At 45.8% G+C, this 24,246-nt stretch overlaps 1 protein-coding gene across 1 annotated transcript; it reads left to right on the top strand.

The window, feature by feature from the left end:
• The first annotated feature begins 218 nt into the window (after positions 1-218).
• pikfyve (phosphoinositide kinase, FYVE finger containing) lies at positions 219-23,682 on the top strand. Its single transcript, XM_070914107.1, has 42 exons — positions 219-297; positions 2,228-2,424; positions 4,363-4,530; positions 6,025-6,134; positions 6,365-6,536; positions 6,727-6,934; positions 8,305-8,394; positions 8,487-8,643; positions 9,050-9,207; positions 9,993-10,104; positions 10,343-10,490; positions 10,596-10,760; positions 11,190-11,252; positions 11,347-11,476; positions 11,969-12,149; positions 12,292-12,366; positions 12,613-12,720; positions 12,822-12,962; positions 13,206-13,332; positions 13,418-14,286; positions 14,537-14,944; positions 15,504-15,604; positions 15,691-15,762; positions 16,023-16,194; positions 16,440-16,618; positions 16,738-16,851; positions 17,636-17,744; positions 17,854-18,008; positions 18,361-18,457; positions 18,783-18,840; positions 18,926-19,054; positions 19,131-19,251; positions 19,845-19,940; positions 20,048-20,128; positions 20,331-20,422; positions 20,521-20,580; positions 20,674-20,850; positions 21,368-21,471; positions 21,576-21,704; positions 22,005-22,266; positions 22,348-22,422; positions 23,161-23,682. The coding sequence occupies exons 2-42, from the start codon at positions 2,241-2,243 to the stop codon at positions 23,274-23,276; spliced, it is 6,273 nt and encodes a 2,090-aa protein (XP_070770208.1). The 5' UTR covers positions 219-297; positions 2,228-2,240; the 3' UTR covers positions 23,277-23,682.
• The last annotated feature ends 564 nt before the right edge of the window (positions 23,683-24,246 follow it).

The following is a 24,246-nucleotide window of genomic DNA, read 5'->3' as shown; positions in this document are numbered from 1 at the left end:
TTATGTTATTTTGGAAGCATGTACTGTTTGGTGTCCTAGAAGATGACAATTCAAAATTGAACTCAAAATCTAGATAGATAGATAGATAGATAGATCATTGTGAGAGTAAGTGGTTCAATCGATATTTCTGTGTGTGAGCTCTGCTGCCTTATCTCTCGATCACAACACTTGGATTCTGTGCTGGTCTCGATTCGTCAGGGCTGCCTGTGTACGGGAGTCGGCTTTTGCAGGTGTTTAGCAGATGTCTTCGAAGTCGGACTGCTTCATACATTGATGTCAAATTCATATAGTTAACGGGTAATTCATCTTGTTTTCTGTCATGGCAGTCCGGTCATATTTCACGTGTAAACTGCTCCAAGAACAAGGTTGTTGCAGCCTGCTATCTAGTTAGCATAGGAGGCTAACATTTGATAGCCTGGCTAAATACAACTGTACTACTGTACATACCGTTAAGCTAGTTAGCTAACGTTAGCTAACCCTATATTAATTGAGTTCTTTTGTGTTTCAAGTAGTTGCTGCTAATGACACACTCAGTTATTAGAAGCTACGTTCATGTGGTTGTAATTGTCGCATATGACAAATACGATGACATTCGAATTGTAATTAAATTAGCTAGCTGAACTGCCTACAGTTGATAGCTAGCTTACAAGTCAGTTGCTAGCTAAATTCAAGTAAAGGCAACATCCACTGGTTGAAATGTTGAAACTCCGCGAGGGTCGCAATCTGTCTGCAGACTATCAGCGCATCCACAGCTAATCTGTGTAGATTAACCACTGTGGGATAAGGTGGAGGGCTTGGCCCTTGGCTGTCAAGTGGTCAGGACCCAGCAGTCATGCTACGGCCTGTTATGATCACATGATGAGGTGGAGAATGTGATGCTGCTACTTCTGCTATTTCCTCTACACATGATCTAAAATGGCATGCATCGCAAACTCAAAGTCTGTAGCCTTCTTCAAAGGGTGAGTCTAGAGGAGATTTCAAGGGGTGTTCCCGTTTTATACGCGGTTAGTAAATGGACAAGAACTGTAGATAAGAGTAACGGCGGTAGGATGGCGTAATCAGCCGGCTCTAACTAACCAATCAATCACCCGTTCAGCTGTCATTTGAGTCCATTTGTCGGACAATCCAGTGATGGATCCGATTAGATAGTTCAGGTTGAGATTGTAATAGCAGTGTGTGGATTAATAAAAACACGTCATAACTTTATTTGCTGCTGGCTACCTGAAATCTGTTTCCTGTTGCTCATGTCTGGGGACACATTCAGAATCACAGGATGAAATCTCACCATGACAGTTTCCTCTCTACTAACGAGAACCAGAATCAGACAGATCTCTTGTAAAACTAGCCTATGATGGTTTTTAAAAAAAAAAGTTATCATAAAGTGTTCAACCGGTTGCACTGAAATCTTGACTTCCTCATTTCAAGTTGTGGTATTTTCTCACATGGTTAATACAGTTCACTGGTTATAGGTTAGTTTGTATGAGGCCACTCGCATGATGACTATCACATGTTTTCCTGAGTGAGCTCATAAAGCTAAAGACCTCTGTGGTTCTGTTAAATTACTGGTGCTGTTTAGTGATTGAGCTTCCTGCTGTAGCATTTGCTATGAGGTCATTTGCAACCACGTTTTATTTATCGTCAACTTCTTCTTTGGCTTTCATGTTTTTGTGTATACAGTGTCGTGCATGTAGTTTTAAAGGCTGCAGTAATAGAATGGTCAGTAAGTTTACAGTTAGGTTGACTTAACCTAACATACTGTCAGATCAGTGGTCCACCGGAGAACTAGAGGGCTTTGGTCAGTGGTTTATGACAGGTGACGGTGAGAGTTTGATTCTCCTGAACGTAGTTCTAGTTCTCCGATTGCCTCTCATTAAATGTCATTTAAAAGTGGACAATTATCAACATCAGGAAATGAGATGTCAGTTGCAAGAAACAAACAACCGCTGCAACCTGGCATGACTGCGGTGAGCAGTTTCTATGCATAGAGCAACGTAGATGAAAGAAACTTCATGCTGATGGTGTGATAACACTGTAGATGTTGATAGTGCTTATTACCATGACTGACATTAATGCAGATGGTCTGTTCAAGGAACTGGCCGCTGACTGACGCTGGCCTACGAGACGAGCTCAGCGACGCTGTCACAATTTGATTAAGAGTCTTTACACGTGGAAAGAAAGTTGATCAGTTACACATGCTTAAGATATATATTTTTTGCCTCTCTCGCAGGACTAGCAGTGACATGGCTGCTGATGACAAGTCCTCGTCTTCATCCTCAACGGACTGGAGCGTCGAGCCGCCCGTCATCTCGCCCACCAGCCCCTCCCACCTGACCCACTTCAAACCACTGACTCCAGAGCAGGATGAGCCTCCGCTCCGCTCCGCATACAGCTCATTTGTCAACCTGTTTCGTTTCAACAACAAAGGTCAGGGACGCACGCCCCACACAAAATAATCTAGATGAAGTTATGGATGTAGCCCCAATATACACCAATGTTTTGTTTTGCTAAAGCCCCTTACGGTCACTTTTGTTCTCTCTACTGTACTTGTACCAAGTGTGAAGGTGATGTGTAGATGATGTACTATATAGTCCAGGGGTCTAAAGGCTGACACTGTGCCCCCATCATTAGAAGTAGGCCAAACTAGCTATTAGCATTTCCTTTTTGTGGGAGTTATAATGAGCATCTTTTTTTCTCTGATTTCTAAGCAGATTTATGGACGTTTATTTGATAATATCCTGATATTCTCAGGAGGAGTACGTCACATTGAATCGAAAAGTACTGTATGTGAATCAAGTCTGTGGGTTAAGATCGGACTCACAATCTGACTGAAACAAAAAGTTCTGTGTAGGTAATTGCCAAAACAAGTTCTTGACCAGGGCTGGCATGTGGTATGTAATTCTGAGGTTTGCCTACGAATTAACTAAGAATTAAGAATTGAGAATAAGTGACATAAACTTTGCTACAGATACTTCAAGCTTCATCATACAAAGCTGCTTCTTTTTGCAAAGATTCTTTTAATCTTTTCACAAACCGGCCCTGAGGTCTGGACATTTAAGGGGTGTATATAGCTTTATTGTCATATTTGACTAAATGTGGTAAAAATGAACAGAGAGAAGGTGATATATCATAAACCGCGCATACAAAAATAAAAGTTCTTTAAACTTAATGAAGTCGTGTTAGTAAGTCGACGGGCGCTGCTGTATTTGTTAATCTTGGTATGAGACAGCCCACCGATTTATAAACTCTTTACAAAGGTCAAATCTTTATTTCTTGTTATATCTTTACTGCTGGAAACAAAGCTTAATAAATCTGTAAGACAAAAACACATCAAACATTACAGCACGTTAGAGCCTGTCCCGCTCAGTAGTTTACAGAAGTCAGGACCATAAACCAAAGTCTTGTGAGGTCACGCGGTAGAAGCTGGACGGGAGCCAGGAACCAGGGAACCACATGACTCTCGTGTTTATAGTCCCACCTCTGAACGCTCCTCCTCTCTCTGTGGCAGCGCGAGATGAGATTTACAAGAGGAGAGCTGCACTTTGTTTTAATTCTATTAGAACAGAAGCAGAAAAGGTGTGTCAAACTGACATCATGAGGGTTTTGACTTTACGTGGTCACTGTGGGCCGTATCTGACCTTCAGCTATTTCTATCAGTTAAAAAGGTTTAAATAGCAATATTTTGTCAGAAACGTTATATCGATATATCATTTATTATTCATAATTTGAGAAGCCATAACAAGGAAATGTTTTGTATTCTTGCATTTGAAGAGACCTAAATGTGTAATCGATTATAAGAAAATAAAATCAAGTATTCAATCAACTAATTGATACAGCTCTTTTCAACTTGCTTTTTACAACTTTAATGAGTGACAACTGAAATCTTTTTCAGGCAGTGGTAGCCTCTATAAAAAAAAAAAACATGAATATCAAAATAATGTGATAAAATTATAATGTGACATTCAACAATTGGAGTTAAATGAAAAATGGGATAAGCGGACGTGGCTTATAAAACCCATCAAAGACACCGCAGAGATATTTGAAGTTGTATCAGCATGTATGTGCCTCACTGACACTAATCTGCATGTTTCTTTTGTAATAACAAAATGAAAACAACGCAAATAAGTAAAAAAGAAAAAAAACGTTGCACCTGTTGTTGGATTCTAATCAGAATAAAAATAAAAGCCTTTTGCTGCGTGTCACATTAACTTTAATTTGTTTTATTTTTTACTGGGGTGTGTGTGTGTGTGTGTGTGTGTGTGTGTGTGTGTGTGTGTGTGTGTGTGTGTGTGTGTGTGTGTGTGTGTGTGTGTGTGTGTGTGTGTGTGTGTGTGTGTGTGTGTGTGTGTGTGTGTGTGTGTGTAGAGGAGGGACGTCCTCCCTCAACAGTTTCAGAGAAGCCAGATGTGCCGTCCCCTTCTCCTCAGTCAGAGAGGAGGAGCTGGTCCTCCAGTCCCTCCCACTCCCTCTACGGTTCGAGGACGCTCCGGAAACAGCACCCAGACCACCTCCGACGAACCTCCACTGCCTCCGGTAAAACACACACACACACACACACACACACACACACATGTACAGATGCCGCTATTTGAGACTTGTGTGTTCGATCAGATAGGAAACAGCTTTGTGACGGATGCTCTTGTTTTGTAAGGGGTTCTTCTGTTGGGGTAAGGTTTTCTCCAGAAGCAGCGAATGATTGTCGTTGTTTATGTTCAGTATGTGCTGACTTACATACTCCATTATTACACTTCTATATCCATCTGGTATTAACAATGCCTCTCTTAAACGTAACTTTATGACACCCGGTGATTTACTGTCTTCTGCTTCACACCGTTGCTGATTGAATTGTCTGTTGGTTGTTTTTTTTAAGGCCTCTGTCTTGGAATAAACTAATCAGAGGCCACTGATAACACCTCGGACCACGTCTTACTTCGACAGAGGTGGAGAGTTTCCAATGTCATTCCTAAATCTCCCAAAATTTGCAAATGACACAAACATTTAGAAAGTTGAGGAGAGATGTTGTTGAACCTCCACTGTTTAGGACTGTTTAGTTATTTGTTGCTGTGAAGATTAATCCTCACATACATAGTGATTAAGCCATTATTAGCAGGGCCAAGACATCACTCTGTGTACGTCACATTCAACGCCAAAATAATGTTCTTATTAATAATATTCTTCATGCAGTCGAGGTTTTGCAGTATTTCATTCCAGCGTCAGTGGAAAAGGTTAAAAGTCAGCGTTCATCCACTCTCTTTTAAAGAGACGGGAGCAGACAGGACATCCGTTTCATATGTTACTTTTCAGAGGAATCTGCAGGACTTGAAAACAAACTGAATATGATGTTTGGGCTTGACAAGTGTTAGAAAGATGAATGCATGTTCAGGCTGTAACGTTCTCATGTCTTTTCTGATTCCAGTGGATTGGCCAGGTGAGGGGTCCCCTGCACTGTGTGGTTTTTACTAAAGATGCTTTTAGCTTGACTGTAACAACTCGGTCTGAACGAATGGCCTTACACAAACTCTTCTGTGTGCCTGAGTGCATGCGAGTGTGCGCGTGTGTTTGATATTTGCATTTTCAATGAAGCGCTTCCGCGTAAGCCTTTGGTTTGCCCTAATGTTTGCCTCTCAGGTACTAATAACTGGAATGATGTTTGTCATGTATGATTTTAAAGCTAACATTTATATTCCACATGCTTCCGTTTTCTTGCCCAGCTCTTTTTATTGATCGCATCACGTGTTATTTTTATACACATTTGCAACTTTTACCGAAGTTATTCATGAGGTGTTGAAGTGCATTGTCAAATGTTAGCTGTCATGTTTAAATGCTCTGCGATGAAGAGGAATTTATTTATTATCACCTTACATTCAAACTATGTTTTTTAACAAGGCATATTTGACAATGCAAGCAGGATGGATTTTATTGAAGAAGTGAACTTTTTTTCCAGCCTCTTTGTTCATTTGTGTGTCTGTGTGTGTGTGTGTGTGTGTGTGTGTGTGTGTGTGTTTCTGCCTACATGCATGATTTTAGACGGCAGCAGGAAATCAGACACCCCTCTCAGCAATCATGACCCTCGCACGGCCGTGCAACTTCGTACTGCACTGAAGAGGCTGAAGGAAATAATGGAGGGAAAGAGCCAGGTATTCATTCATTTTTAATATATATAGAAATAAGACCAAACACGCTTAATGTTCACAAACGTTTCGGCCAAGACGCACTTCTTCTGCGTGTATTCTGGCAATTTCACAACTAATGCTGCACACAGGTGGGGTTAATTATAACCACTTTGAAAGCCTTGCCACTATCTGAACCCACGCAGTGGCTCTTTGTGGATTAAAGACAGCGTGCTGTGGTTGTTGTCCCCCTTCAGGACAGCGACCTGAAGCAGTACTGGATGCCAGACAGCCAGTGCAAAGAGTGTTACGACTGCAATGAGAAGTTCACCACCTTCCGCCGCCGCCACCACTGCCGACTGTGTGGCCAGATCTTCTGCAGCCGCTGCTGCAACCAGGAAATCCCCGGAAAGTTCATGGGCTACACGGGTAAGTGGGATCAGTGAGTTATGAGTGTATGATGACGTGGTCTGATTCAGTTCATTGCGCGGTTTAAACACAAAAAGTCAACTACCTTTTAACGTAAGCACCATTTCCTCATCCCGTCTCTCATCCACCTTTTCGTCTTCTCCCCCCATCTTTCTGTGCCTTCTCTTGGACTTCCTCTCTCTGGACCTAGGAGACCTGCGGGCCTGTACGTACTGCCGCAAGCTAGCACTAAGCTACGCTCACTCAGCTGACTCGGGCTCCATCGGAGAGGACCTGAGCGCCTTGTCCGACTCTCCCTGCTCGGTGTGTGTGTTGGAGCCCAGCGAGCCTCGGACACCGGTGGGCGGGCGTAAGGCCAGCAGGAACATCTTCCTGGAGGAGGACCTGACCTGGCAGAGGTGAACATACACACACACACACACACACACACACAGGGCCAAATCAAGTCAGGGAAATATCGACTGATTATTATCTTTGATCACTTTATCTACCCAGAAAGAATCATATCTGTTATACACAGGGTTCGTACAAACCGCTATGTTTTCAAGGTTAGGATTGTTGACTGACGTGGGCGCTGTGAACCCGCTGTCATGAGGGAGACCGCCTGCTCTCAGAATGGAAATTGTTTGGTTTAGGTACCTTGAAAGTGCTTGAAAAGAGCTTGAATTTCACTGTACGAACTCTGTGTATGTTCAGGTTGCGTGTGACTCTGAATCAGAACCTGATTTGCTGATTTTTCTCAAATACAATCAGAAAGAGCTCTGCATGATGCCTGCCCAGTCCCTCCACACCTGTACTGTTCCTCCACCCATCACTTTCCACAAATTAACTCTTTATGCCAAACTGTTATCTGTTATTAAGCACGTACGGCGGCTTTGTCGTGTTGTGATTTTGCTCACGATGGAATCACACTGCCCTGGTTTTCTTTCCAGCCTCCTCCATCTGTGTTTGCTCTTTTTTGATTTTTTTTTCCCCCGCTGATTAAAACATCTGTGTGTGCTTTGTATGCACTGTGTACCCCGCGCATGGTCAAGACTCATGAAACGGAATCAGTTCATGGCATGTTAGAAATGCATTATCTATATCAGTTGGGCCTGACTAGTCCCTCGTCATAGAGAGGAGCTAGCTGTAAGCCTGCAACAGCCGTGAAGTAGGACCCATAAAGCGAGATGTAAAGACTCTCTGGGTCAGCTTTGCAGCATGTGATCTGACAGTAATGTGGACAACTGTCTCTAATTAAGCATCTATTTTAGTAAAACGTGGCTGTTCAGCCACGAGGTCTAATCTAACTCTTAACGTCTCTGAACTAATTGTTGATGGACTTTTTTTTTTTTTTTTTTTTTTTTTAAAGATTTTCACAACAGGCAAATTGTCGAATGAACGCTCAAGGGCATCTTTGTTCAAAGGATCGTCCAACAATGCATGCGTTTTATAACCCCGTGCTCGTTCCGCTGCTGTTGTTTTGAATCGTTGTGCTCGCTGCTTATTTTCTCTATCAAATCTGTTTCCTCTCTCTCTCCTGGCATAGAAAAACTCCTATTGGGATGAGAAAGAAGTGAGTCTTGCTGTTTGTTTTATTCATTTTTTCACATCTGTCTGAGCTTTAGCCGTCTGCAAGTAAAAGCCTTTCTAGCTCGATTAAACTTTTTTAATAAAAATAGTCCTCTGCATGCTCAAATTCACTGATCGTAAATTAGACTGGCTAACAGGAGGAAGTGTAAAGATGACCACAGAAAGAATATAAATCCGTTTGTCTGTGTATGATTAGTATGATTCACCAGGAGCCTCAGAACAGTGGCCTCACCTCCAGACTGACGACGCTGCAAGAAGACGTCGGCAAATCACCTGCTAGGAAGAGGTCAGTCGCCGCTCCGGGTTTGCTTGTGAAGTACGCCGCGCTCCAGCTTGATCCAGTGCAGTCAAGCCGGTCCCTGTTTGTCTCCACCGCAGGTCTGCCAGTGTGACCAACCTGTCGCTGGACCGCTCTGGATCCTCCATGGTGTCTTCCTACGACAGCTCGGTCAGCCCGCCGACCACCCGAGCCATGTCAGGCACCAAGAGCGGCACCAAGCTGGACCACAGCGAGGAGGAGAGGAAGATCCTGCTGGTGGCTGCTTTGTTCCTTCATGTTTAAAGCACTTCTAATCGATATTTTTATAACAACGATTTATCAAATGACAAAGCGAGAGCTGTGAAAGTACTTACAGAGCTTTATAACGAGTTTCAGCTCAATGTTTAGCCGTCCGGCTTCGGCTTCACTGCCTTGGTTCACTCTCACCGCTCTCTTAGCGCCGCTCTGTTTTCAGCAAAGAGCTCCAAAAGCCCGCCGCACACTACCTGCTCAACAGCAGACAGACACAGTTAGCGCCTAGCTGGCGAACACAGTGGCGCTTTTAGCTGCTAAAGAGCCAGATATTTCCCTCAGGAGTTGGTGGAGACCAAAAACACCTCTGAACTGTAAAAAGACATACCCATCGCCATTATTAAACATTACTGATTATTACACCCTGCAGGACTCCTCCCAGCTGAAGGACTTGTGGAAGAAGATCTGCCTCAACAGCACAGGGATGGAGTTCCAGGACCACAGATACTGGCTGAGGACGTACCCCAACTGCATTGTGGGAAAAGAGCTTGTCAACTGGCTGCTGAGGAACGGCACCATCTCCACCAGGTAGCATCTCATCCTTTTCTGTACCGTGTCATGTCAGTGGTCTTTGGAAGGAATACCTCTTGTCAAGACACTTTCATATCTGACAGTTAAACATGTAGCTGGAGCTTAAAGCAGACAAGCTACGCTAATCGGTTGCGGTCCGTAGCTTCACATGTGAGTGGTATCCATCTTCTCACCTAAGTGTTGGCAAGAAACCAAATAAGCCTATTTCTCAAGATGTCGAACTACTGCTTTAACGTGACATAATGATGGACAAAAGAGGATTGTTGCAGCTTATGGCATCGGATGCAGCCTCAGCTGCACAAAGAGGATCCCAGAAGTTTATATTAAAACTACAATAATATAATCTTAGTAAAGAGTAAATAAATATTACATGGCTTCATCTGACGGGTGGGAGGTCCGTCTTTGACTTTGCCCCTGAAGGTCTCTTTCCTTGTCCTCACCGAGGGACTGCTCTCGGTGATCCAGGATAGGTTATACGCACAGTACGCATGTATAAAGCGGGGTTCCCGTCTGTCTGTCCAACATGCTGATTTTTGTCATATGCTTTGTTCCTATTCCCTCCATGTTCCTGTGATTAAGTGTTGATCCGTTAGATCTAGATATGGCTTCTCTCGTGCTGACAGATGAACTTGAGCTAAGTGCAAGTAGATTGTACAGATGAGTCAAACGGCAGCTAGTGAGCCGAAGATTCGGAGATAGTTTATGTCTCATACCTTCAGTACTACATCGGCTGCCCTTCATCTTGTGTTTTACTGTGACGCTCTGATGTCTCTGTGTTGCAGGGCCCAGGCCATCGCCATAGGCCAGGCATTGGTGGACGGTCGCTGGCTGGACTGTGTCACTCACCACGACCAGCTGTTCAGGGACGAGTACGCTCTCTACCGCCCCCTCCAGGTAACCGCCCGTTCACGAAGATGAGTAAACACCGCACGCACCGGAAAAGAACGGAAAAGAGAAATTTAAACTTCAAACAGTTTAGCATTTGTATTTACTTCGACACGTCACGTGTTGACATTGATTCAGCGGGGTCTTCTGATAACACCAGAGGACATACTGTATCTCCTGCAGCCCCACTGATTATTTCAGCCAAGTGAAATGTGCTGATGGTGACGTCTCTCCGTCTGGTCTCTAGAGTACAGAGTTCTCGGAAACGCCGTCTCCAGACAGCGACAGTGTCAACTCCCTGGAGGGGCATTCAGAGCCGTCCTGGTTCAAGGACATCAAGTTCGATGATAGCGACACAGAGCAGCTCGCAGATGAGACCGAGTACAACATGCCCAGTATGTATCGCATGCGTAGAGCCTTGTTGTCTTGTTGACTCGTTACTCTTTTGTGCCTCCAGGTGGCTTTGGTTTTGGCTCACTGACCCGTCTCTCTCTGTCCAGACTCTGCCAGCCCCAGCAAGAGAACGTCCGTCAGCAGCTTCCAGTCGGTGGTGGACAGTGACTCAGCTGCCTCCATCAACCTCAACATGGAGCAAAACAACGTCAACTTCCACATCAAGAAACAGTCCAAGTATCCACACGTGCCTCCTGCCACTGAGCAGAAAGGTAAACATCACCACACACACACACACACACACACACACACACACACACACACACACACACACACAATATGTCAGTCCGGCTCTGAACGAGAACCAGAACTGTGTGACCTGTTGCTGCACCTCTAAAAAAAGGATTGACCCCATTGATTATTGACTTGGTGAGTTTTGACACAGATCAACGGAGAATAGACTCCACGTGGACTCGTCTGCAGCAGCTGTACACATCTTTTATACCACATTCATCTTTACGAAACTGCTGCAGCCCCGTCGTGCACTTTACCTTCCTACAGATTCTTAATTGGATTGAGTTTTTAATTCATCTCAATCACGTTAACTGATCTTCAGCAGTATAAAGCCACTAAAGGCACAACGCTTTGTAGAAGTACTGTATCGAACAAGCGGAGCTCACTTCTTCTCTCGCCTCTTTCAGCCGAATTTCTTGTGTCTGAGGACGGAGGACAGAACATTGTCATCAGTGATGCCTTCATCAAGGGTGAGAACTCCGCACTTCTTCCACTTGTTGATTCAATCAGACAACATATTGAGCTAGTTAAGCAAGGCGGCTTCCCCCTCTTGACTTCCCGCAGAGTCTCTGTTCAACCGTCGCGTGGAGGAGAAGGCCAAAGAGATGCTGTTCACTCCGCTGGGCTGGCACCACAGCTCCCTGGATCAGCTCCGGGAGGAGAACGGAGAGAAGAAGGCCATGGAGAGGCTGCTGTGAGTGCAGATGATACAGCGGGGTTATTCATATCAGCAGCAGTCCGGCTGCAGGCTACAAGGAATGATCATTTTCATTTAATGTATTGATTATTTCCCACCTGATCATTTAGTCTATAAAATGTCAGAAATAGTCAAATAAACGCCCTTTGCAGTTTCCCACAGGTCAAGATGACTTCGATGAGTAGCTTGTTGTGTCTGATGAACATTCAGTGACTAAAAAACGTTCAATTTCAAATGATACAAAACAGGAAAAAGCAGCAAATCCTCTAATTTGAGAAGCTTGAACCATCAAACATTCACTACTTTTGCTTGATAAGTGACTTAAATGATGAACTGATTATCAAAAAGTGTTGATTTATTTTCTGTTGATTGACTGATCAATGGTGTCAGCACTTTACACAGCATTGTAAGCTGCGGTATGATCGCGACGCGAGGTTTCTGCACGTGAGCGACGGGTTTAAATATCTTCTGCCCCTCCCCGTTGCTCAGCTCGGCCAACCACAGCCACATGATGGCGCTGCTGCAGCAGCTGCTCTACAGCGAGTCTCTGTCTCTGTCCTGGCGGGACATCATCGTCCCGGTGGTTCGACAGGTGGTCCAGACCGTGCGGCCCGATGTTCGCAACTGCGATGACGACATGGACATCCGGCAGCTGGTCCACATCAAGAAGGTCCGACACCACGTCGTCAAATCAGTCACCCTGAAGTCACATGTCACTCTTTCATTTCATTATTTAAACATAAAACTGGCCGATTAGACCGTCTGTTTCAGGTGGTTTCAGAGGTGTAACTGAGTCTTCATTTGCGCTTCAGATTCCTGGAGGCAGGAAGTTTGACTCTACGGTGGTGAACGGCTTCATCTGCACCAAGAACATCGCCCACAAGAAGGTGGAGTCACGCTCTCTCCTGGCCTTGATTACTTAGTCTAAAGAGAGAAAGTGATTGAATGTAACTGATGTGGATCCTGCCGTTCTTTATTGTTTCCATAATTATTTTCACATTCTTTGCCCCTTTGAAATCAACAATAATGTCCAGAAATGAAAATAATGACTATATTGGGAGTTAAAATACCTTCAGCGCAGCCTGTGTTGGAAGTGTTAACTGAAAACCTGAACGTGTCTGTTCTGTAACCAGATGAACCCCTACATCAAGAACCCCAAAATCCTGCTGCTGAAGTGCTCCATAGAGTATCTGTACAGGGAGGAGACCAAGTTCACCTGCATCGACCCCATTGTGCTACAGGTCAGTCAGTCACTCTCACTAATAACAGAAGTAGAGGAAACAGTTGTAGCTGCTGTAGTTTTCTGACACTAAGAAGAGATTTTTCCCTCTCTCTCCATCAGGAACGAGAGTTTTTGAAGAACTATGTGCAGCGTATAGTAGACGTCCGTCCGAACCTGGTATTAGTGGAGAAGACGGTGTCTCGTATTGCTCAGGACATGCTGCTGGAGCACGGCATCACACTGGTCATCAACGTCAAGCCGGTCAGTATGGTATCAGTGCTGTTCAGATCGTGCACCGGCCAGTTTGTTGCGTCGTGTCCTCTTGGTTCATAAAACAACTTTCACAGAAACACCAAAACAAAATAAAACAAATTATAAACGGCATATAAAACAAGCGTCATGCATAAAACTGAAACGTGACACAGATAAAAACACTAGAAGTTAAATAAAAGTGTTCCTTTGCCACTTTGAATCATTTTGAATTTTTCTTCTTAATCAATTTAGCAAGTCTTGGACAGGGTGAGTCGTATGACCCAGGGGGACCTGGTGATGTCCATGGACCAGCTCCTCACCAAACCTCGTCTGGGGACCTGTCACAAGTTCTACATGCAGTCCTTCACCCTGGCCAACAGTAAGAAGCGCACCTCCGCTCTCCTCTCCTGCCCCGCAGTGAAGACTGCTGTGAGGTCCTGATTCTGTGTTTTCTGTCCTTCCAGATGAAGTGAAGACTCTGATGTTCTTTGAGGGCTGTCTTCCTCATCTTGGATGCTCCATCAAGCTGCGAGGCGCTGCGGAGTACGAGCTGGCCCGGGTGAAGGAGATCATCATGCTGATGGTGTGTGTGGCCTACCACTCCCAGCTGGAGATCTCGTTCCTCATGGACGAGTTCGCCATGCCGCCCAGCTTGGCCCAGAGCACCTCGTTCCCCTGCCTGCTGGAGGTCGCCTCCGCAGAGGAGGAGGGGTCGGACGGAGAGAGGAGGGGGAAAGAGACAAATGGAGAGAGCCAGGAGAAAACTGCGGGGACTGAAGACTCTGCACTGGGAGGACAGCCTGAGGAGGACGGGCCTCCCTCTGAGCCTTTGTCCAAAAATGGAGACACTCTCCAAGACAAACAGAACTCGAAATCACCGTCCTCTGTCCAAGAGGAGGAGGCGGCTAACACAGAGACGAGGACCTCCTCGCCATTTTCCAGTCCCCCTGCGCCGCCTTTGTCCGTCTCCCCTCCGTTCCTCATGGAGGAAGGCGAGGAGATGGGCTCAGACACTCTCATCAGGGTGTCTGAGGGGGAGACGGGGGACGAGGGAAGCCTAGTGAAGGAGGACTCACTTGGTACGGAGGACGGCGAAGGTTCAGAGACGCCTACCCCCAGGTTGTTCCGAGACCCTCTGCAGGACGATACGGGGATGTTTGTGGCCGAGCAGGTGACTTCATCCGATGACCACCTGAAGTCCATCTCTGCTGTCTTCAAGCAGGAGCTGAAGGACATCATCCTGTGCATTTCGCCCTTCATCACATTTAAGAAGCCGTTCCTTCTCACGCCGGCGGGCATGCACTGCCCCAGCAGGGACTACTTCCCCGAGCAGGTACCCAGCTTTGTTGTTGTTTTGAACATCTATTCAGTTTACATTTACTGAAAAGTGTTCATCCCAGTTTCAAGGGTCCAAGCTGATGTCCTCAAATGTCTTGTTTGTCTGAGCAGCAGTCCACAACCCAAAGATATTCAGTTTGAAATGATAGAAAACAGAGAAAAGTAGAAAGAAAAGAGCTCGGCTAATCGCTGCAGCTCTAGTCTGTGTACCGTACATGCCCACCTGTGTTGTCCCTGTCCCGCAGGTCTACCTATCTCCTCTCCTCAACAAGGACTTCAAGGAACTGGACGGACGCAGAAAGCGGCAGCTGCTTAAAGACTCCGCCCCCTCCTCCCTGGTTATCGGACAGACCAACGGCGGCCCGCAGCCGAAGCCCATCGACGTCCTGCCCTCCCACAATCTCACCAGCATCCGCATTGTAGAGCAGCTGAACAGCAGCCAGGATCTGGCCAAGATGCTGGCAGACTACCGAGCAAAGGGAGGTCGCATCCGGCAGAGGGACACCACCGACCCCTTCTGCGCCGCCAACGCCGCAGCTCCCGTCAGTGGGCCCAGCAGCAGGACGGGGGACGCCGCCGCCAAAGCGCCAGTGAAGGCCGACAGTGAAGAGGAGAAGCCGAGCAAACAGAACGACATGAGCTGGGCCCCCAAGGTGAGACAGTCGCTCATTAAAGGTGTCTGGTGGAGTCGTGTTTACATTCAGCGAAACCTGCATTGTTTACATGCATGTTTACTTGCCGGCGGTCTGTAGATCAGTGGAATAACCCGAAACCACTGACACAAACAAGAAACTTAACTGCTCCATCGCGTCAAAAATGAATCGCCAAAAAAAAGTGTTGTCAGTCAGTTATCAAGACACACCTTTCCTGGTCCCAGCTTCTCTTCTTCAGGTTCATATCATTGTGTCACCCGGGGCTCTGGGGAAATGTGACGGGAATGTTTTCACTATTGTATGATAATGAATATATGATAGTAAAAGAAGAAATGTTAATGAAATGAATGTTAGTTGCAGCCCTAAAGGTGAGACTCAACAAACATGACATGACATCCTCGGTCTCTCCCCTGTGTCCCGTCCTCTTTTTAAACCAGCAGTGCTTTCAGACCCCCCCCCCCCCCCCCCTCTGATCTTTCATTTGTGAGGGAAACTGAAAGTGGGAAAAGTGCGTGCGCGTCTTTTATTTGACTTTTGACCTGTTCGCTGTCGTCCTCAGCTGGACTGTCTGAACCCCGTCAACCACCAGAGGCTGTGTGTGCTCTTCAGCAGTTCGTCAGCTCAGTCTACCAACGCGCCCAACCCCTGCGTCAGCCCGTGGTAAACTGATCATATGGAGAAAAAAAAAACAACCTCAACACCTTGTTTTGAACTGAGCTTGTAGTCACTGCCTTTGTTGTCAACAGGATCGTCACAATGGAGTTCTACGGCAAGAATGACCTCTCTCTCGGCGTGTTCCTGGAGCGATATTGTTTCAGGTAAGGCGCAATCATTTGTTGTTTTAATAAGAGATTCGTTATCATATGTAGAAACTTAGTGGCTGAAGATTGAAGCTAAATCACTTTCAAATGCGCAGTTTGAACATATGCAGCTAGAAAACACGACTCTGTAGTTCAGCAGTAAGAAAGCTTCTCAGTTTGCGTGACGTAGCGATCGTTTTTCATCCTGTCCTGCTTTACAAACGTGTGTGTGTGTGTGTGTGTGTGTGTGTGTGTTTGCATGTATATGTTCTCTCCAGGCCGTCTTACCAGTGCCCCAGCATGTTCTGCGAGACTCCCATGGTGCACCACATCCGCCGCTTTGTGCACGGCAGCGGCTGCGTGCAGATTGTGTTGAAGGAGCTGGACTCCCCTGTGCCTGGTTATCAGCACACCATTCTCAACTACTCCTGGTGCCGCATCTGCAAACAGGTCAGTAATGATTCCTGTTGTCCGTTTTTTTGTTTGAAAGCGGGAAACATCTGATCAGAGAGTGAAAAGAGCACGAATCCGACAAAACGCTCGGTGCTTTTCAGTTCTTTGTAATACGAACACACTTGGAAAGCGTTAGCGTTTGATTCGTAGCCTGATTGAATGAATGAATGAATGAATGAATGAAGCGAAGTGAAACGGTGATCAGTCTGACCATCAGGCTCGGCCTCTGCCTCTTCTTTAAGGTGACTCCGGTGGTGCCGCTGTCCAACGACTCGTGGTCCATGTCTTTTGCCAAATACCTGGAGCTTCGCTTCTACGGCCACCAGTACACCAGGAGGGCTAACGCGGAGCCCTGCGGACACTCCATCCACAAGGACTACCACCAGTACTTCTCATACAACCAGATGGTGGCTTCCTTCAGGTTGGTCAGCCGCCGCTGTGTCCGTCATTCACCTGCCGCTGAGGTAGATCTGGATTTTAGGAAGACTAAACGATATAGGATACAGAGATCAACGGTTTTCCTGTCTTTCTCCTTCTCAGCTACACCTTCGTGAGGCTGTTGGAGATTTGTCTTCCTCGTCCCAAACTCTTCATCAGGAACCTGGGGCCTTCCAAAACCAACCTCCAGCAGGACCTGAAGGACTTCTCTCAGAAGTAAATGAGCACCATTGATAGAGCCCATCGGTCTACAAGTCAAACACACAGAAAGACACCAGAGATGGAATGCGCTTTGACCACTGTAACGGCCATAGACAGGATCGCTTGGAGACGTTGACGTCAGAATGGTTCATCCCCTCTGCCCTTTAGATTAGCTTGAGTCGTGTCCAACAGGGAATCGTTCTCAGGAAATGTCACAACAGCATGTCCAGTAGCTTCTGAAATGACTGAGGCCTGCAGGGGTCACCACTGAGACCATAATCATCCCTTGAAGTGCGGGCTGTAGTTGTTGATAGCGAGTGTCTAATGATGAGAGGATGTACAGACCGTGCAGAGCTGCAACTTAAGATTCATCTGATTTATCTCATTGCCTCGATGAATCGTTGGATAAATAGTGAAAAAATGTCAAAACTGGAATATATTCAGTTCCTGATGACATAAAACAGAGAAAAACAGAAAATCGTCACACTGGAGCTGAAGCGACACCAGAGGCGACTTTTACTTACCAAAGGACTTTAAAGTGAATATAAAAATAGTTGCGACTTTTTGGCCTGTGCAGATAAAAATGGACTTGCCGTTAAAACATAGTGGGAAAGAGCTACGGCATTGAAGTAGAAAGATTTCAATGCTTTCCAGTCGAAGAATTGTTGTTGTTGTTGTTGTTGTTGTTGTTGTTGTGGCTCTCAGTCTGTATTTCGGTAAAGATAAAATGCTGCATTAACAGTATGATCACAGCACCTTCACTCAGCGGTTCCCCTGTGTCCCTCTGCCGTCTCCTCAGAGTGACTCAGGTGTACTTGGCCATAGATGACCGCCTCACCTCCCTCAAGACCGACACCTTCAGTAAGACGCGAGAGGAGAAGATGGAGGACCTCTTCGCTCAGAAAGACGTAGGTTTTTTTTTTTTCCCCTCCCAACGTATCTCCCCTCTGGGCGCGGTGGTAGTTACAGGCTCATCGCGGCCTTTCTGTGTGTGTGTGTGTGTGTGTGTGCGTGCAGATGGAAGAGGCCGAGCTGCGGAGCTGGATCGAAAAGCTTCAGGCGCGACTGCAGGCCTGCTGCCTGGACTCTCCTCAGCAGCTGCAGGTCGTTCTGGAGTCGCTGGTGATGAAGAAACAGAGTCTGTGTGAGATGTTGCAGTCCTGGAACGGCAGGTCAGAGTCACCGCCGACTCCCTCGCATGTGTTTTCTTGTTCTAAGATATTCAGAATCGTTAAGTAAAAGTGACGCGGAGAATGTACAAATAAAGACGACACAGGAATGAAATGAATAAGACGGCAAAACAAAATGGTGGAATACAAAATCTTTTTCTACGGTCTTCTCTTAGGTGGTCATCAGGATTTAATGTTGGGACTTTAGATGATCTGTAAGCCAGATCTTGATGAACTATAACGTCTATCCTTCCACAAAAACCTAATTTTCCAGCTGTAAGGGAGGAGCTGTCTTCCTGTATGTGGACCAGGCTCTTGATCATGTCTCTCCTCTGTTGCCTCGTTCCCTCTGCAGGCTGCAGGACTTGTTCCAGCAGGAGAAAGGCAGGAAGCGTCTGTCTGTCCCCCCGAGTCCAGGCAGGCACAGGCAGACCACCGCCGAAGACAGCAAGGTCGGTGACATCATCCACCGCCTTTACGTGGCACTTCAGTAACTGCGTCACAGTTTTCTAATGATTCATAGATGATTTGTGGATTCATGGAGGAAACTAAAATACTAGTTGTTGGTTGCAGCTCTAACCAGGTTACTGAGGTGGATGTAAACACACCTGATGTGCTGTGTGATCTCATGTGACCCCCCCCCCCCCCCCCGCTGGTATTTATTAGCTGAAAGCTGCCAGCTTTTGTTTCCCCGCAGAGATCATCCAGGTTTAGTTTAGTTTGATGGTAATCTCGCCTGTTTTTATTCATGTCTTTATTAATGTATTTGTTTTACAGAGTGCCGTGGACTCTTCCCCCCGTAACCCCTCGCCTGTGGTGCAGAATGGTGAGAAAGGTGAGTTGGCGGTCCCAGACCTGAACCCGTCCTGGTTTGTCGTCTCTTGAGTGAAGCTGTTTGTGATGAGTTGACGTGTTTTCAGAGGACCGTCACCTCAGCACGCTGCCCTCCACCTCCTCCTCCGTGCTGCCGTCACCGGGAGAGCCTGGATCTGAACCCATCACACCGGGCCCCTCCTTCACTGAGCAGGACTCGCTCAGCATCCCCGAAGGTAAACAAACAGGCCCTCGTCTCTCGCAGCCCCGCGTCTCTCCGATCTGATCCCCGCTGTGTTTGCTTGTTGTCAGATGTGTTTGACGGACACTTGCTGGGCTCCACTGACAGCCAGGTGAAGGAGAAGTCCACCATGAAAGCCATCCTCGCCAACTTCCTGCCCGGCAACAGCTACAACCCCATCCCCTTCCCGTTGTGAGTAATGGGTGTAGCACCTTTTTGAGGCACAAGGTCTTATTCTTTGATCAGATATTGACTGATTGAAATCTGATTTTAGATGCTTATTTAATCATATGATGAAAAGGTTTTTGTGCCACGTCATGTTTCTGCTCATGATGGTGCGACACAGAGAAAGTATCATCTTAACCGTTATGTTTTTCGAGCTTTGGAATATGCTTGAATTTGAATACACTCCTTGAAAAAAAGTTTTGACATAATCTGGTGTTTCGTCGATTGTTATTATGAACAGCTGGTAAAATAAACAAAGTGACACGATACATGGGTTGCTGTGGATGTAAAGGAAACTTTAATTAAGATGTGATGATGAAGGCTTCGAGACTCTGGAAATGTTTGTTTTAGGTACCTTGAAAGTGCTTGAATTTTACTTAAAAACCTGTACGAACCCTTTAAACGTATTTTAACAAAAACACACCAAAGTTCTCAAATGTTAAATGTTATCTACAAACAACCAGCTGTAAAAGAAGCAATAAAAAAAAAAGATAGCAGTATGGACTCTGACTGTCATGTGGTGTGTGTGTGTGTGTGTGTGTGTGTGTGTGTGTTGACAGCGACCCGGACAAACACTACCTGATGCAGGAACACGAGCGGGTTCCCATCGCCGTGTGCGAGAGAGAGCCCAGCTCCATCATAGCCTTCGCTCTCAGGTGACGGCCGCCTCCTCGGCAGAGAACTGGCCTCCAGGATGGAGCTTCAGAAATACCCTGTCGCGTCAAACATGATGTGTTATTGTGCCACGTTTTGTGTTTTCCAGCTGCAAGGAGTATAAAACAGCGCTGGACGATCTGTCCAAGGCGTCGAACGCAGGAGGGGACGAGGCTCCACAGGTCGTCAGGTACGCACTCGGTGTCGGATGTGTAGTTCGAATCTCTCTGGAGAGTTTACAGGTTGTTGCACGCAGACGGCGGCCTTCAGATTGTGTTTTTACAGCTAAAAAGTTAATCAAAACATTTGGCCATGTAAACTGAAAAGTACGAAATATGTATGTGTTAATATAACATCATTTCACTTTTTGAATATTATTTCCTCTGGTTCAGTGCCGGGGAGAGCCGGGCCAAGAGCAGCCCCGCCAGGCCCAGTGAGTCGGCCTCCTCCCAGCAGAGCCGCAGCAGCATGGACGACCCCCTCAGTAAGTGTTCGCCGGTCAATAACAGCTTCGCTCACTGAGGATCTGAAGTCATTCGGATGTTTTCCTTGAGGTGAAATGCTTCGCTTTTTCTTGTGCAGAGGAGGCGGACTCTGCAGATAAACAGAAGAAACAGAGCCTGAATCCACACGTGGAGCTCCGTGAGTGTCCCCCCCCCCTCTGACGTGCATTTACTCTTCGACCTGTAGGAGTCGTGACTAACGCTGAACTCCGTCTCCTGTCAAACTTTGTAGAGTTCTCTGACGCCAACGCCAAGTTTTACTGTCGGATCTACTACGCCGAGGAGTTCCATAAGATGCGTGAGGTGATCATGGAGAACCCCGAGGAGGACTTCGTCCGCTCGCTGTCCCACTGCGTCAACTGGCAGGCTCGAGGCGGGAAGTCTGGAGCAGTTTTCTACGCAACAGAAGGTTGCTTCTAATAATAGAATAATATCTCACAGATAAACGTCACTAATCAGTAATGTGACTTATTTCTGGGTTAGACGGAACATGTGGGTTCAGTTACGAGAGGGGTTTCATTTTTAGCGTCTGACATCCAAACACACACCTTTTGATATGAAAACACTCAACTGGATTAGAAGATGGAAAATGTATTTTTTGTCTTTAAATGTAGTAGAATAGTTTGAAGCGGTTTGTGCTGTAGGACTGTTCTCAACACAAGTTAAAGTTTTCTTTGTTTTGACACCAGTTGTGTTGCACAAATTTAAAGGACGAGGCATCAACAAATCCCACAAAAAGACCAAAACCCCTGAGTGTGTTCGCCCCCCTCTCCATACTCTCTGTGACATTCAGCCTCAAACGCATTTGTTTCTCCTGAAGACTCGAACCTTTCTGTTACTCCGACAGCAGAAAGTCGTGTTCTTCACAGCAGCAGCATGATGTTTGTGCGACGGGCACTAATCTAAACTCCTCTGTTTCCTGTCAGATGACCGGTTCATCCTGAAGCAGATGCCCAGGCTGGAGGTCCAGTCCTTCCTGGACTTTGCCCCTCACTACTTCACCTACATCACCGGAGCCGTGCAGCAGAAAGTACGCATCATCGCAAAGAGGTGGTTTCTGTCTGAGGTTTTACGAGCCGAGTTTAAATAAAAAATACCTTTTTTTTTTTGTTTGTTTTTTTTTTTTTACCACAGCGGCCGACTGCGCTGGCAAAGATCCTGGGTGTTTACAGGATCGGTTACAAGAACTCCCAGAACAACACGGAGAAGAAGCTGGACCTGCTCGTGATGGAAAACCTCTTCTATGGACGCAAGATGGCTCAGGTGAGACTCGCAGCCAAAGTAGGACACACAGTAAACATGTCGTCTAAACACAAGAAGCTTCATCCAACAAGTGACATATTTGATATTTTATACTTGTATGATAGTGATGATTTAGTACAGGCTGTCTGAAGGTCCTGGAAAGTCTTGAATATAGAATTAATTTAATTTAAGGTCTCTACGTAAAGTTCCACAAAGTTAAACCTTTAATTTTATACAACCTCTGAATACAGTGTTGTTAAAAGACAAAGACCTCCTCCCGAGGTTCTTGATAGATCCTCAGCTGTGGCGTCTCCTCTGCAGGTGTTTGACCTCAAAGGTTCCCTCAGAAACCGCAACGTGAAGACGGACTCGGGGAAGGAGAGCTGCGAGGTGGTCCTGCTGGACGAGAACCTCCTGAAGCTGATCCACGACAACCCGCTGTACATCCGCTCCCACTGCAAGGCCATCCTGCGGGCCGCCATACACAGCGACGCCTACTTCCTGTCCAGCCACCTCATCATCGACTACTCCCTGCTGGTGGGGCGGGACGATGCCACAGATCAGCTGGTGGTCGGGATTATAGGTGAGAGGAGGAGGAGGAGGAGGAGGAGGAGGAGGGGCGCCTGAAGCTTATGTTGAGTTTTCCTTCTTCTCTCTTCTGCAGATTATATCAGGACTTTCACCTGGGACAAGAGACTGGAGATGGTCGTCAAATCCACTGGAATCCTTGGAGGTCAAGGTGAGTCCCGATCTGGTCCACACGGCCCCCCACCTCTGTCTCGTTTTTGAACTTTGACATCATTTTATCCCATTTTCATGAATCTACTTGTGAAATCTAGGTCCATTAAATATACAGCCTAATACTCCGATATTAATATTATATACATCAGCCAATACTCCTTCTTTTTTTCCCCACATAAACATGTTCAGATTGCTGCTTATTGAAGACTTGTGACAGATGAAGCAGAATATTTAGCTTTGTTTATTGGAAATGGCCTCCAATGTGAACAATAAAACGAAGAAATAGAACAAAAATATGAACTTCATTCGGGCCTTCATTATTATCAGCTTGTCTCAGATCAGTAGGTGTTCCTGTCGGGCGGCGAGAAGCTGCTCTGCAGGAATGTCAGAATTGAAAACCCCAAACAAACTAAACAGCTTTTACTCCACCTGTTTCTGTGAAATCTCACACTCGGTACATATCCTAGTTACCTTGGTAAAGTTTAAATAATAAAATGTATATCAGCCAACATACTGACCTTTGTGTTGGATATTGATCAAAGTACACAATGCAGCCAATTATCTGTAAATATAATAACGTCGGCCTGCTTGAACTTTAGTGTATGTATGGATGTGAGAGTGTGTGGTTAAGTCAAAATGTTCATGAACACGGCTGAACACGAACAGCTCTGCTTGGGTGAAACTACGTGGACGAGTCCGTGAATGTAGTCTCTGTCTCTGGTGTCGCGTCCTTCAGGGAAGATGCCCACGGTGGTCTCTCCGGAGCTGTACAGAGCTCGTTTCTGCGAGGCCATGGACAAGTACTTCCTGATGGTACCGGACCACTGGACCGGCCTGGGCATCAACTGCTGAGCGCTGCCTTCAGGCGGCTCTCCTGTCGGACTTCCTATGCACAAAGATCAGTCCCCTGGACCGAGGCCTCGGTGTGCGAGACGTACCGGAGACCCACGAGCACACTGGACGTTGTAAATGTTTGATTGTTACCTGACTGAAGGCTGACCAGTATACAGCACAGCATCATTCCACAGGACAGTTTTTAATCATTGCGGGCGTGTTTCAGTATTATCAGGTTCTAATTTATCCCCTCTGGAACCCTGTTCCACAGAGGGTCTGGTCTTTTATCAGTGCCACGGGTCCCAACGGTTTCAAGAGGACCCACTGAAAACATTCAGCCTGGTTTTAGTTTGGTGAACAAACTAATTCATGTAATTTAAAGTTTGTAAATGTACAGAGATTATTAAAAGGTTATTAACAGTGATTTATTAAAGCTAGCGTTGTTTTTATTTGTGTGTTTAGATAGTAAATAAAAATATTTGGATGGACCGTATGACTAAAGGCGAGTGCTGAAACTTAATTCACGACAATTCTGATCATCAATTAATAATTTAAGCCATTTATTGAGCAAAAATATTTGATGTTTCGAGCTCCACAAGAGCTTTTCTGGTTCTTTAATTAGTGTAAATGAAATATCTTCGCAGGTTTGGACCAACCTGTTCCATTTAAAGACACCTTGTTGTCTGAGAATACGTGACGGCCATTTTCTGTTTTTATATATTAAACTATTGATTAAGGATTAATCACTGATGAAAATAATTATTTCATATTGAAGCTGCGTCGTTGTCAGATTACAAAGGGGATAAATATTCCAAATGATGGCAGACAAACGTCTTTGACACAGTCTGACTTTAAAAACTTAAAGCTGCTATGATCAATATTTTTATATCAACGATGGGTCACATGACTCCGCAAACAAATATCCCTAAAAACCCTAAAAACAAATATATATTATTTTCTTTCCTCGTCTGTTATTTTTGTTGGCTGT

This window comes from Enoplosus armatus, chromosome 11, assembly GCF_043641665.1.
Source record: "Enoplosus armatus isolate fEnoArm2 chromosome 11, fEnoArm2.hap1, whole genome shotgun sequence".
NCBI lineage: Eukaryota > Metazoa > Chordata > Actinopteri > Centrarchiformes > Enoplosidae > Enoplosus > Enoplosus armatus.
This window is presented reverse-complemented; position numbering and strand designations above follow the sequence as displayed.